The sequence below is a fragment of the Trichomycterus rosablanca genome, chromosome 20 (assembly GCF_030014385.1).
Source record: "Trichomycterus rosablanca isolate fTriRos1 chromosome 20, fTriRos1.hap1, whole genome shotgun sequence".
Classification (NCBI taxonomy): domain Eukaryota; kingdom Metazoa; phylum Chordata; class Actinopteri; order Siluriformes; family Trichomycteridae; genus Trichomycterus; species Trichomycterus rosablanca.
Window position 1 is genome coordinate 8,018,768 of NC_086007.1, and position 13,617 is coordinate 8,032,384.

General features: G+C 37.3%; 1 protein-coding gene across 1 annotated transcript in view; it reads left to right on the forward strand.

Moving 5' to 3' along the window:
• Positions 1 to 12,218, forward strand: part of slc43a2a (solute carrier family 43 member 2a) — a 30,063-nt gene extending 17,845 nt beyond the window's left edge. The window contains exons 6-14 of the mRNA XM_063017383.1: positions 1,963 to 2,055; positions 2,145 to 2,278; positions 2,969 to 3,171; positions 5,424 to 5,567; positions 7,651 to 7,777; positions 8,515 to 8,647; positions 8,878 to 8,951; positions 9,036 to 9,159; positions 9,974 to 12,218. Of these exons, the coding sequence (XP_062873453.1) occupies positions 1,963 to 2,055; positions 2,145 to 2,278; positions 2,969 to 3,171; positions 5,424 to 5,567; positions 7,651 to 7,777; positions 8,515 to 8,647; positions 8,878 to 8,951; positions 9,036 to 9,159; positions 9,974 to 10,135 (1,194 nt within the window). The 3' untranslated portion in view covers positions 10,136 to 12,218. The remainder of the gene's footprint in view (positions 1 to 1,962; positions 2,056 to 2,144; positions 2,279 to 2,968; positions 3,172 to 5,423; positions 5,568 to 7,650; positions 7,778 to 8,514; positions 8,648 to 8,877; positions 8,952 to 9,035; positions 9,160 to 9,973) is intronic.
• Positions 12,219 to 13,617: the final 1,399 nt, after the last annotated feature.

Sequence of the window (13,617 nt, forward strand, 5' to 3'; positions counted from 1 at the left end):
GATATGTCATGGAAAATGAGAACGGTGTGAATTTTCGTTTTGTGTCAAGCAGCAAAAAAGTTTTAGCATGACGTATTTGATTTAATTTGCATTAAGTAACATCGCACGTCCTGCGATGTGATTATCGCGCATGCACACATCGCGATGTCGATGCTGAAACGAAATATCGTGCAGCCCTAGTTTCAAGACTCTTTAGTTAGAGTGTGAGAGGTTGTTCTCTTAATTTCTTTGTTTGTATGACTTATTCTGTTCTGCTCTACAAATTCATTCCTGACATGTCGTTTTAAATTTTTGCATGTCCTTAGTTTTACCATTACTTGTATTAGCTTTACCATTTGGGCTGTATTCAGAGTTAGGTTATGCAAGTATAGTGAGAGTCAATGCAAAACATTAAAAATCCCTACACAATCTGGTCTTGTTTTCCATTGGTGTAGATGCCAGTAGTCCTTATCTTTTTTTGGGGAACCCAGCTGATGTTGCAGCACCTTTCAGCTCTGTCTCAGCTTAAGTCCCAGCTTTGTTTTTCACTAGAATTGCACCCTGTCCAAGGTGCATTCTCATCTCACACCCAGTGTTATTGGGTGGCACTAAACCCGGACCCACTGAGACTCGGAACTAAGTTATTAGTAAAAATATGTATGTGAGTATAAAAAAGCTATTAGCTGTGTAATGACAACTCCTTTACTTGCATGTTTTTACTGGAAGTCTGTCATGTGATGCCTCACTTAGTTTCAGCAACCCTCCCACACATGTGCAATGCAAGGTGTGCAGGGCATGAAACAACAAGGCGGTAATGTTTTAGTCACAAAGACACCAGTACTTAATCCCAGTAGTTTTACCACAAATAACATTCTTATGCAATACTTTATTGTGATAATGAAAATATATATAAAAAAATGAAATAGATTTTAGCTATTTTTACATCCAGAATTCTAAATATTTGGTGCGATAGTCTGACCATAAATGATAATGTAAACATTAGGAACTATAATGTATTCTATAAATATACCATTACTAATATAATATTCTAAGTAAAATGTAAATAAAATGGCACTGTGGACAACAACAAACCTTTATTTTATGTATTATGAGACAGGAGCCACTGACACGTTGATCATCTGTCGTAGAAATCTTGTTTTTTTTTGTTTGAAAAGAGTCTCTTTAACTCTTTTACTTCTTTCACGTTTTGCACAAGAACATTTTTCTCATTCCTCTCTTCTCATCATCTGTAGTGCTGCTCAGACAAGTTTTTCACTTCAGGACACTGTAACGTTTTTGCCACTGTCATTCAGAATGTTTTGGCTCTTCCAAGTAGGGAACGACCTTTCCTCTAATTAGAGCCAGTGAATGACGTCTGGCTTGGGTTCCAGTCTGGAGCCTCAGTTCCTGCCTGAAGGGTTTGGATACAGAGAAGGAAGGGGTGAATTCTTGGAAAGACTGTGGTGAACTTTGACTTTAAGTACAATTTGCCGACTATAGACAAGATGCAATGTTTCACAGTCTGGCACATTGATGTACAATTCAAGTTTGTGAACGTCCCAAAACAGGGAAAATCATACATTTTTATACTGCCTTGTTCTGTTTTTACTGGTTGTGTTTTTTTGTTCTAAGAGTTACAAGCTGTTTGACAGTTGTTTATCTGAAGTCTACAAATAGGAACAGGCCGTGCTCTCTTTTTTATCCCTACTATCATTGTGTAAGACCTTCTGAACTCCTTCTCACTTTCCCTCTCTCAACGCTGGACTCATGTACAACATGCAAACAAATCTGGAACAAAATGCCTCTCAGTAATATGTTGCTCTGTTTGTCTGTTACTGATGCAATATTTACAAATGTCCATGAAAACTGAACTTTCAATACTGTAATATCAATGTTTTGTTTGTTTTTGTTTGTTTTTAAGTCTTTGTGCATGTTAATTTATGACATTTGACCCTGTATGCCCTCTCTGTGTGTGTTTTTTAGCTTCCCAACATGTTTGGAGATTTACGCTCTACTTTTATTGCACTCATGATTGGATCATATGCTTCGTCTGCTGTCACCTTCCCTGGCATTAAGGTACAGGGATTAATACCACATTCATGGTGTAAAGCATGCTCCAGTACATAAGTAAACATGGGTGATGTTGATATATTTTGTTCTCCTAGGTGATCTACGACTTAGGGGTTGCATTTATCACCATCTTGCTTGTGTGGGCTGGTTGTGCTGGCCTTGTCTTTATCAACTGCTTCTTTAACTGGCCTCTGGAGCCCTTCCCTGGACCAGAGGACATGGACTACACGTACGTTTCTGCTTAGTCCAGTTCATGTCACCGGCATGTCCTTCCTGATCACACACATTGTGTTCCACAGATTGTCTTTTCATCTGGCTCATGTTTCATTCCTGCTACTTTTATCTCTTGTCCAGTAATCATTCTGATTACGTAATTTTTTTGCAGTGGTTATGTTTTAATAACTTTGCTATGTGAAATATTTGTTATTTTGCTCACATCAGACAGAATATTGTGTGAAATTGGTACTTTATCAATAGAGTCCATTTTAAGTTGTCATACTACTTAGTGCAATAGTATGTGATTTCAGACAGAGCCACTGTATTTGAATTAAAATAGAAACAACAATTGTCCACCATAAAAACTCAAAAATAATTTAAACGGCAAAGATTTTTACCAATAACTTATTAAACTGATTTTTAACGATTTAGATATTTTTTTTATCTTTTTATCTTATTGATCAAGCAGTAATGTTCCCACGTTTTCTTATGAAAGGTAAACAGGTTCACTATGGTATGTACACCACCTTTTTGTGATATCTAATTACTTACTTAATTAATTACTGACACATTTAGACAGAGTTTTCCCACCACCATTTAAAAGTGTGTAAACCAAGGGATCAAATAACTGCTTAGACTCAATATTTAACTGTTATATACATGTAAATTCACTCATTGTCTCTCTGATTCTTGTTACTACCAGTGTGAAGATCAAGTTTAGCTGGCTGGGCTTTGACCATAAGATCACAGGCAAGCAGTTCTACAGGCAGGTGACAACCGTGGGGCGTAGACTCAGTGTTGGAAACTCCATGAAAAATCAGCCCAAAATGCTGGCCACTCAGGAAGGCAACAAACTGTGCTTGTCCACTGTTGACCTAGATGTGCAGTGCAAGTCTGCAGAAGAATGTAAGTATTTATTGGTTTGTGCTACTAATGATGAAAGTATAAAAACATTTTTGGTGCTAAATATCAAATTGTTTTAGGGAAAGGAGCAGGAAAGACTCTCATAAATTTGGACAAATCTAAACTCTATCTGCTCCACTTTGGAGCTACAACCTGCAACCACAAATAATTTTTTAACCTTGTTCTTAACATAATGGATTGGAAATACTGTTGCAAATGCCATTCAGACTTGAAACTGTTTATGTAGTCCTGCTGTGTGCCACACTTATTCAGGCTCACATTAGTCAGGACAAACAAGATGGACAGCCTATTACCAGCCAGCCATCTGCCAAGGTCCAAGTGATTTACGGAGCCTTATATTCAGAGCTGACACTTATTGTAGTTCAGCATGTAAGGGGAATAACTAATGAATGGTTGTAAATAAACTCTTTCATTTAAATAGTAGGGTATTTTCGTTAGTGGAGGTCATTGAGGCCAGTTTGCAGCTATACTAGCAAAAGAGCTCTGTGCACTTTGACTGCACTAACCATCAACCAACAATACCATCTGATTCACACAATAAGTCCAATCTGCACTTAACACTTCAGACTTTGCAGCCCCTCTACACCTGTATCTGGGTCTTTAATTCACAATTGAGGTCCGTATGGCTAATTTATGCCAGATGGACCATGCAATTAATTCACACTGTGTTTTATAAAGCCCTCTAACAATAGTGTGAATCCAGGGCTAGGGTTGGCATGAGATATTGGGCTTTGCCAGAACTGTGGTTCACCACATTCACATGGTGCATGATAACTGTGACGCAGCAATTAAAAAAACAGTTTAGTGAAGCCATGTGTCATGTATTGATCCCTATAAATGTGATTGAAATATCCTCACAAATAGCTGATGTAGCATCATGTGATACCATTGGGGCCTTGTTACATCAAAAAGGACTGCCTCATGGTTTGCTTTGGTTGACCATCATGTGTGTTCTGAAAAAAATGTTTATGTAGATAAACATGTTTTTGTTGTTATACATACGGGTTTCTGTCTCATGTTTGTAAGACAAGATATTTTCTTTAAAGCAGGTAAACTTGCAGGTTCATACCAGCATGAAAACTATAGCCAAGCTACTTTAATTTGGCAGTGTTTCAAATTATATATGTTGGTAATAAATACTATAGTTTATTTAGATAGTATGCCAGGAAGGGGGTGTTCTAATTTAAAATATGGGATTTTGCTTTTTTATTACTAATACGACGTAAAGCCACTTAACTTGTTGTTGTGGTGTGTTGAAAGCAACTGTTCATAAAAAGCTTGGGCTGTGTTTGTACTGCCAGGTATTCATGTGTGTTTACTAAAAGCTATAAACATGTGTGCATGCAGTTGCATAAAAGAAGTAAATTCCTTAAGTTCTGAGCAATAAACAGTAACCACAGCTGTGCTCAGCATCATAAAGCCCTTTCTCGCAACAATCACTGAGAGTTTGCAGCAACAGAACTAGCTGATCATTGACTACCCAAACTTTCCTTTTTGTAATGGACCTTGTCAGTGTCTATCTGTTACCTTGCCATCTGGGCACGTGTACAATTATTTTCCATTTGAACAGGCGCTTGATAATTAAATAAGCATTTCTCGATGTCCCTTGCCTGCACACATATGGCCTCGGCTTTGCTGGGTCAACACAATCAGACTGCAGTACTTTTCCACTGATAGCACCTCAGTTCCCCCGAATGTAAAAACAAGATTGTTAAACATCTTTAGATTTGTTAAGACTGTGAAATATACTTAACTGTGAGAACTAAGCAGGTTAACCAGCAACTAAGTAGTCTACTATCTTTAGTGGTAATGTTACATACATACAGTACCACAAGTTGTTCCCATTTGTAAATATATCGACAATGACCTAAGACAGATGTTGCCTTTTCAGACTCAAATTTTATCAATGTGGCCTGTATTTTTTATTTATTTAATACACCACTAGCAATACCATATCCAAATCAAGATATTCAAGTAACCGATAGGTTGGAATGGTGCTGGGCATAATTAATTTGCATATTATCTATATTCCTAGATGCTGATTTTCTAAAATTGATAAAGCTGTAGATATGTTCTTGTCATCATTTTGGGACATATTACCAGTTTATTATTGCATATACAATACATGTGTTAATTTGTATCTTATTGTATAATGTAAAAGCATGTTCAGGTGTACTTAAAATTGTATAAGCACTTGCTTTGTAGTAAACATGTTTTTATTCTGTTTTTTTTAGCCCAGTCGTTCATGCGCAGTGTTTTTAGCCCCATTTTCCTGCTCAGCCTCATCACCATGTGCGTCACTCAGTTACGACTCATCTTTTACATGGGAGCCATGAACAGCATCCTAGAGTCCCTCACTGATGGAGATCTCAGCAGAGGTGTGTATGAAACATTTTTATAATGGGTTGTTTGTTGATTAAATGTTTACTTGTGTAGTGTGAGCAGTTCGTCAACATGATTTTCCCCTTCGGCAATCAGTTACAGAGGCTCTAATATTTTTTAGAATGATTGACAATCATGTTGTGCGAGCTCTTCACAACTAGGTGTAGGTTCAGGAATAATTAGCGATAGCCAATGATAGCATGAAAATAACTCTGAATAAAACTGAACATTAAACGGCTAGTAAAAACATGTGAATGCTTTAGTTTGAACCTGCACTGACCTGTCCCAAAACATCTGTGTCATGTGCAGACACATACGTATTCTCTCATAATCCATTAAAAAGACAATTAAAATGACATAAAAACATTATTTATGTATTTAAACTAACCACCTTAACCTGAAAACACTGGCAGAAAGCCACTAGCACACTTAGTAATTAATTTACACCTAGAAGCAAAGATTACGCTGAACCATATTCTATTTGTTTTTGGGACTTGAGAAAAAAACTGGAGTACAGAGACATGGGGTGAACATGATGAACAGTTATAAACAGTTATTGTAGGTGATGATCAAACACAAGACCCTTTCCATTTACTTAGTTAATGGAACTGTAAACAGCTATAACTGAACTTGAGTAAACCATAATTTTGTGACCCCAATGTTTCTTCAATAGGTACTTGCACCCCCAAATCCCTTTCCTATGATCTCTACATTTATCACAAGCTTAGACTGTCTTGACTTTTTCTTTTTTCTTTAGTGCTTCTTTTTACTTTGATGCACTATAAAGCTGATTAATCAAATCAATCTATCTTATCTATCTACTCTACTATTTCCCTTGTGACTAGTGCACACTATGTTTTTGAGACCTAACTTTTATAGCCTGCAACCTATTTTTGGGATGGTGTCTAAGTTTTCACTTGTTTTCGATCTGATTCTGCACTAGAATCTTACCAGGACTTGTGTAATATGCACAGCTGAGCAACCCAGCCTACAATGTTTTCAAGCATGTTTGAAATTCTGAGCAATCATTCATGTAGTGTGCACTCCTTAAGTACTAGTTATTAGCCAAACTAGAAACTGTTAGTCAGACTTATTTCTTAATCAGTGAATAAAAAAATAAGGACAGTGGCAATAAAAAACAGAAGTATAACACATCTGGCCGCTCAGGTGGCGCAGCAGTAAAAAGACACGCTGCAACCAGAGCTGGATTCTGAGTACATCGTTTCGAATCCAGCTCTGCCTCCCCGGTTCGAAGCTGAGTGGCTGTATGAGCAACGACTGGCCGGTTGCTCAGTTGGGGGGTGGGACAAAGAACCGGATGTGGGTCTCTCTCTGTCAGAATGCGAATACAACCTCTGCCGGCTAATTAAAGGCGCCTGCACAAGAGATGAGGAAGAGTGCCCTTAGGGTGTGTCTCTCCGCATGCAACGCTAGGTGGCGCCAAACTCATCAATGTGCGGGTGGCAAAGATGCATCCGGCTGCTGCTCATGTTTCGGGGGGGATATGGGTTAGCTTCGATCTCCTCTGTCAGGGCAGGGTTCGGCATAGACAAAGAGGAAGCACGATGCAAATTGAATGATTGGATGCGCTAAAGGGGGAGAAAAAGGGGAAAAATTAAATAAAATAAAATAAAGTATAAGACATTACAATATGCACATTGTCATAATTTTGCAAAATAAACATAGGTACTGTTTAAAAGAAAATGATCAGAGCTTTTCAAGGTAATTTAGTGGCCTTAACTCTTCTTGCTTTGTGTCTTTTTGTGCTTCCTTTTTCCGTTCTCATGCTTCTTGATGTCTTCTCAGTGGATAGAATGGAAGTTGGTAAGATTGCACACTAAATTAAACGTGCATCCATTAATCTGTCCTTTACATCCTCCTCCTTCTCCTCCTACTTTTGACATTGATTTTTGTTGCCATATGAAAGCTTGGATGGATTCCTGCCTGGATTAGAGACTATATTTTTTGTCATAACTCACAACCGTATTCATTCATCCACCCACTCCTATGTCAAATTTTTTGTCAGATAACATGCTTATATATTTTTTTCTTTTTTTCTGGCATTTTTTTCTGGCACAGTGAGCATGTACACCTCCATCTTCGGTGTGCTTCAGCTGCTGTGTCTCTTGACCGCTCCAGTGATCGGTTACATTATGGACTGGAGATTAAAACAGTGTGAGGACAAGAATGACAAGCAGGTTGCCAAGTAAGTTGGACAGTGCCCTTATTGTTGAACTTATCCATTTTTGAGCAGTAAAGAAGTGAAAATTTATACTTTGTTTGTTAATAATGCCTTAAATGTAGTAATGTGAAAACAGCTTCTAAAATTCCTGAATAAACCAATCTGTGGAAAAGATTTGATGCTTTAAAATGATATAAATGTCACATCAGTGTCATCTGGTGGCCAAATTGTGCTCTGTTTTGTAGGTGGACTTAAGTTCTATTTAGACTGGCTGAATTGTATTACAGATGCCCTTGTCATAAACTAATTCATTCCAAATAAGACGCACGTCAGTCTATGAAACTACTGTACAATAATTATATGTATGCTAGTGCTACACACTACTATATCAGCTAGTTAACATTTAATTAAAATTTGAAAAGTGCATACAGAGTACTGTGTAATATATGCTTTTCAATAAATCGTATTTGATGTCTTTATATTTTGCTAATAAGTGAGCATATTGTTTTAATTTCACTATATAAGGTAGACCAAAGGCACAGATGCGTGATCAGAGTCCTGTGGGTTTAAAACATTCAGCTCAGCCGCTTGCACTTCTTGTTTCCTGTGTTGAAACACTGGGAAACACAGAAAAGCTTTTGAAACTGTGTGTGTGATGTAATAAATTTGAATGTCTGTCAGCTGTTTTGCAACCAGGTTTCATTTCCATTTATTTATTACACACTTTAGCACTAATTTCAGGCATTGTGTTCTGTTCTCAGGGACCCCACCCAGCCAAAGAAGCGTGATAGGCAAATCCAGCAGATCGGCAATGCCACCAGAGCTTTTATTTTTACCAACCTGCTGCTGGTGGGCTTTGGGGTCACATGTATAGTGCGTGACCTGCCTCTTCAGGTAAATAGCACACTATACTGCAAATGCACTCATGTTACTGCAGTTGTTTCAGTGGGAGAAGTGTACAGATGCACTGACATCTTGTGGAAGGATATGTCATTGAATGTGCTTATTGAAGCTTGTGTCTGTTAGTCATCATTTGTCACAGAAACCAGTTTAGGAAACACTGGATGTGAAGCTGTTGTTATGTTACTCACAGTCTGACTCTGATACTCTTGCTCTTCCTTTAGATCTTGTCCTTTGTATTACACACTATTGTGAGAGGTTTTATTCATTCTGCAGTTGGAGGTTTATATGCTGCTGTGTGAGTACACTAGCTCTGTTTCAGATGTTTCCCGGTTAACTTGTTTGCAGGGAATTTCCAACTGTTCTTGTCTCTGTTCTGCAGGTACCCCTCCTCTCAGTTTGGCAGTCTGACAGGGCTGCAGTCATTGATCAGTGCTCTTTTTGCTCTGCTGCAGCAGCCTCTTTTCATGGCCATGATGGGACCATTAGAGGGAGATCCTCTCTGGGTAAGGGCTGTAGCACACAATAAAACCTCATGCATTTATTTAATACGATAAGCACTTGCCAATAATCGGTTTAATGTTACGCTACAATATTTTATCTCATCTTCACGTTTTACCACCACAACTCTGACCAGGATAAAGCTGTGGTTGAATTAAATAACTGAAATCAGTGGCCGCAATGCAATAAAACACAGCTGCTTATTTCTAAGTCATAAGGCAGTGACTGGCTTCACATCTTTTAAAAGCAGAACTTGCTCTTCCTTACTCTCCCAGTTGTGACAGAGAAGACTGGGGCTGACAGTGACTAAATAGGAAAATTAAAAATAGGGTAAAACATTTATGTAACACAAGCTGTTCCTATTGCCTAATGCTCCTTTAATTTTTTCTTCTATCCTAGAAATTCTATCCTATCTTCTGTCCCCAGACTCTGTTAACTCCCAGTATTTTATGTTCTTAGCACCCTATGTTCTCAGGACATTACGTTCTTAACACACTAGTTTCCTAGTTTCCATGGCTGAATGTGGTCAGTGGCACATTTTTCCAGTATTCTATATTCCCAACACCAAATTTCTACAAAGTCACATTGTTAATTGGGTCCTCTTTTCTCTGGCCTTAACGTGAACAGTTTTCTATTTTTAGGGCCCTGTATTACAGTGTGTTATGTTTTTACAGCTGCTAGTAGTAAATTTGATACAGTAATTTAAATATGGGCAAGATTCTCAAATGCTACTCCTTTTTCAGTTTCTTTACAGATAAACAGAATATGCCAGTAATTACTCTGAATGCCATCTAATAGCCATGTAATGTGCCTCTGCAGGTCAATGTGGGACTGCTGGCTCTTAGTATGCTAGGATTCTGCCTGCCCTTCTACCTGATCTGCTATGGCAAGCAGCTACGCAGAGAAAAACGAGAGCGCGAAGAAGATCCCAAGATCTATGCCCAGATGAATAATGGTACCAACTTAGAAGCGTTTGTGTGACCATGAACTTGCACACAGATGGCATGAGACAGACTGAAAAAAGCCAGAAGGACAGGAAAGAGGAGTAAAAGTCACAGACTGTGCAACTGCATCTTCCTCTTCCCTTTGTTAATCTGCACCCATGTTCCAACATGCTCACACACATTTACAAACACACACAAAACAAAACGTGTGATCAGCCAAAGCAGTTAAAGCAGACACAATGTGCCACCCAGACATGTTTACATGCTCATTCTGTATAAGAATCCTTGAGTATCTCAAGGATGTCTGCTTAGTGGAAAATCTTACTTTGTATTTCAATATAGCGTTATCTGTTGGTATGTGGTGCTACTGCTGTGTGAGAGCTCCCAGATAGTCCATCCCTTATATAATACTATGTAGGAAAGTCTGTAGCTAATGATATACTTGTTGAAAACATGTTTACCAGAGGATTTCACTGAAAGCTTGATGACAGTTATGGCCTACACAGCAGGGTTATACATTGTGGAGCATTTACTGACACAAATCCCTGCATCACTGACTATTCATTTTGACCGTTGTGGCAATGCTTTGCTGGGAAAAATAACAGAAGTCCCCCAAGAAGAAGTTTAAGAAGTTTATTGCTGCCAGGCAATGCTTTTGGATTACAAGGCTGCACATTCTTAGCGGCTGATTAAACACTGTGAAACACAAGCCACAACAACTGTTGCTACCTACACTGGCGCTTATCTTTTAAAACAGTTTCAATAAAACCGTATGCTACACATGCACACTACCTATCCAACTATTCAGATCAGGAGATAGCAAAGCTGACAGGACGAAGCTCAAGTCCACAAAGAATCCTCTGTTCTAACCTCTTTGTTCAGTATTTTATTTCTTCAGGCTACAGGTTATGGAAAACCAAGTATTTAGCATGACTGAAATTCTCCTGTTGAGGAGCATGCTTATTTACCAGAAAAGAAAGCCACTGCTAAAAGACATGCTTTGTTGCCAGTAATTACAAATCTCATAGGCTTTGTGATTTTACATTTCTGGTGCTTTTCATGTTTACAATGATCTCACAGTCACAAAACCAGATCCCTGTTTAATGTTTTTGCTTTAAAACTTTAAGAATGCAGGCCCAGGCCTGAATTGCAGCCTCAGTATTCAGCATGCTAAACATCATATAGCGCAGCATGGCCATTCGACTGCAGACTTTTCTAAATAGAAAATATTTCAAGTCAGGCTGCATGTACTTAGTTAAAAATATAGGGATGCACTGTCTGAAATGAAGTGTTTGCATCAGTCTCAGTATCTTAATGAATTTTTGGTGGGCGTAAATGGGGACCTTACATTGCACACTCATGGCTTTGACCATTTCAAAAGATCATTTTTAAAAGTGTGGCACCCATGAATGTGTAGTTGTGTATTTCTTGTGTGTTCTGAATGACAGGGAAGATCCTTCCATCCAGAGAACTTCTTAGTTCTCAGTAATGTAATACAAGTAGTGCTCTCTTGGACTCCCTTTAACAGATGGTTAAGAATTTGTCAGAATCTGATCTCATGGGAGGCCACATAATTATAATGCAGTACTGCCCACTACCAACACGCCACCTGGCTTGAATACGGTCAGGTCAGTTGAAAAGTATCAGTATTGGTTTAATATTGAGTATTCTGCTTAAATATAATAATTTTGAGAAAACAAGAGAATGACAAACTCGGTTGGTGCGTACCTAGTTTCAGGTTATTTTTGTATTTTTAGTATTTTATGAAACATAAAAATGTTTCGGTTATACACGTTTGCCGTGCAGCATTTGATCTCAAATGTAGAATTTTAGAGTATTGCAGTTACAACACCCATGCAGAACAGACTGTATTGAAACATGTTTTCCAGTATTTCAGTGTGTATGTTCCATTCAGAACTTTGAAGAATTCATATTCCTGTCACCTCACATTTTGCTTTATGATTAGTTTATGATTAACTGACAGTAAGCAGTTAATAATTGACATTATTAGAAGACTATACATGTCAGGGTTGCCAGGTCTATTTGCCACTGGCAAATAAGTTTTAAAAATATATTAAAATTGTTTGTTAATTGATCATTAAAATGTGATTATCAATAAAGATTTGTATCTTTGTATTATTTTTGTTGTTAATTATAAACTCAAAATAGGTGTTTGGGTTGCGCAGCGGCTAGACATGACTGACTATGTCTGAAGGGAGGAGTGGCTGAAGCCCTGTGATAGTGTTTTCCGGCGGTACCAGACCTGCAACAACCCTGCCAAGATAAAGCAAATGACAATAATCATATTATGCTTCAAAAATAACCATAAAGCCTGACATATGCACTACTTTGGAGTTTAAACTGGGATTTAAAACCAGGAATAAGCTGTAAACGGTACATAAATCTGGCAACCGCAACATGATTCACATACATAGAACCAGACTGAACTTCACCAGCAATAATGTTAATACCACTTTGCACAATTATTAGCCTGCAGGACTTGTACCACTTGCACATTCATGAGTAGCTAGGCTTAAAAATTCATAAAAATGTATTTGTATTATTGTTTTGTTAAAACAAGTGAAATAACAATTCTTTATTTATCATCAATATGATATCATCCTATTTGATTTTGTCTATATGGAAGATGAAATGGTGTTGGGAATGAAATGTTAGTAGTACATTTCAGTGCAATGAGGCAAAATGCTATACAGTAATTTTTTTTTTTACACAGTTATATGAGACCAACACACAGTGTGTTTAAACACTGTCATCTGTGTACTTGATTGTGTTTAAAGAATCATTAGTTAGTTTTATTGCAGGATAAGTCAAGTATTATAAACCTGACAAAGTTTCTTCGGTGTTAAAGTTTGGATTATTTACCTCAAAATATTTACCCAATAAAATAGCACCTTAATAAAAAAAGAATTGGAATATTACTACAATCAAATTCTTTATTCATAAAGCCAGATTTTATACAACTTTAAACTGTCTTAACAACTTAACACATAACATATTTTCGTATTCTTGCCATATGAAATAATTATAACATTACTAGAAAGGACCTCACTTATTTGACTTTGTGAAAATACAGAAAAAAAATTATAGCTGTTATATTTGTGGTTATTTAATTAACTTGCCCTTCAATATTTCAGTTTATCTATGTTTATGGTCTAATGTTTGCACACGCTTTAAAGTGCAAAAAGGATTAAAAACATCTGTAATGCATTAAAATGTATTTAAATAAAGCAGATATTGCAAAACAATGTGACTTTTTAAGAAAATGACGGAAACAAACGTACTCAGATCACCGGTAGGGAGCAGTAAAGGGACATAAATATCACTAATAAACATCTTCATTGTTCATGTTGAATAATTTCCCCTCTTCCATATTTCATCAGTTACCAAAGTAAGACTTTTCTTATTACTAAGATGTTTCTCTGTGATCCTCAGTAAAACATCTATATGAACAAACAGGTTAAATTTATCATCGTAAAGACTCAATTGAGATTTATCACA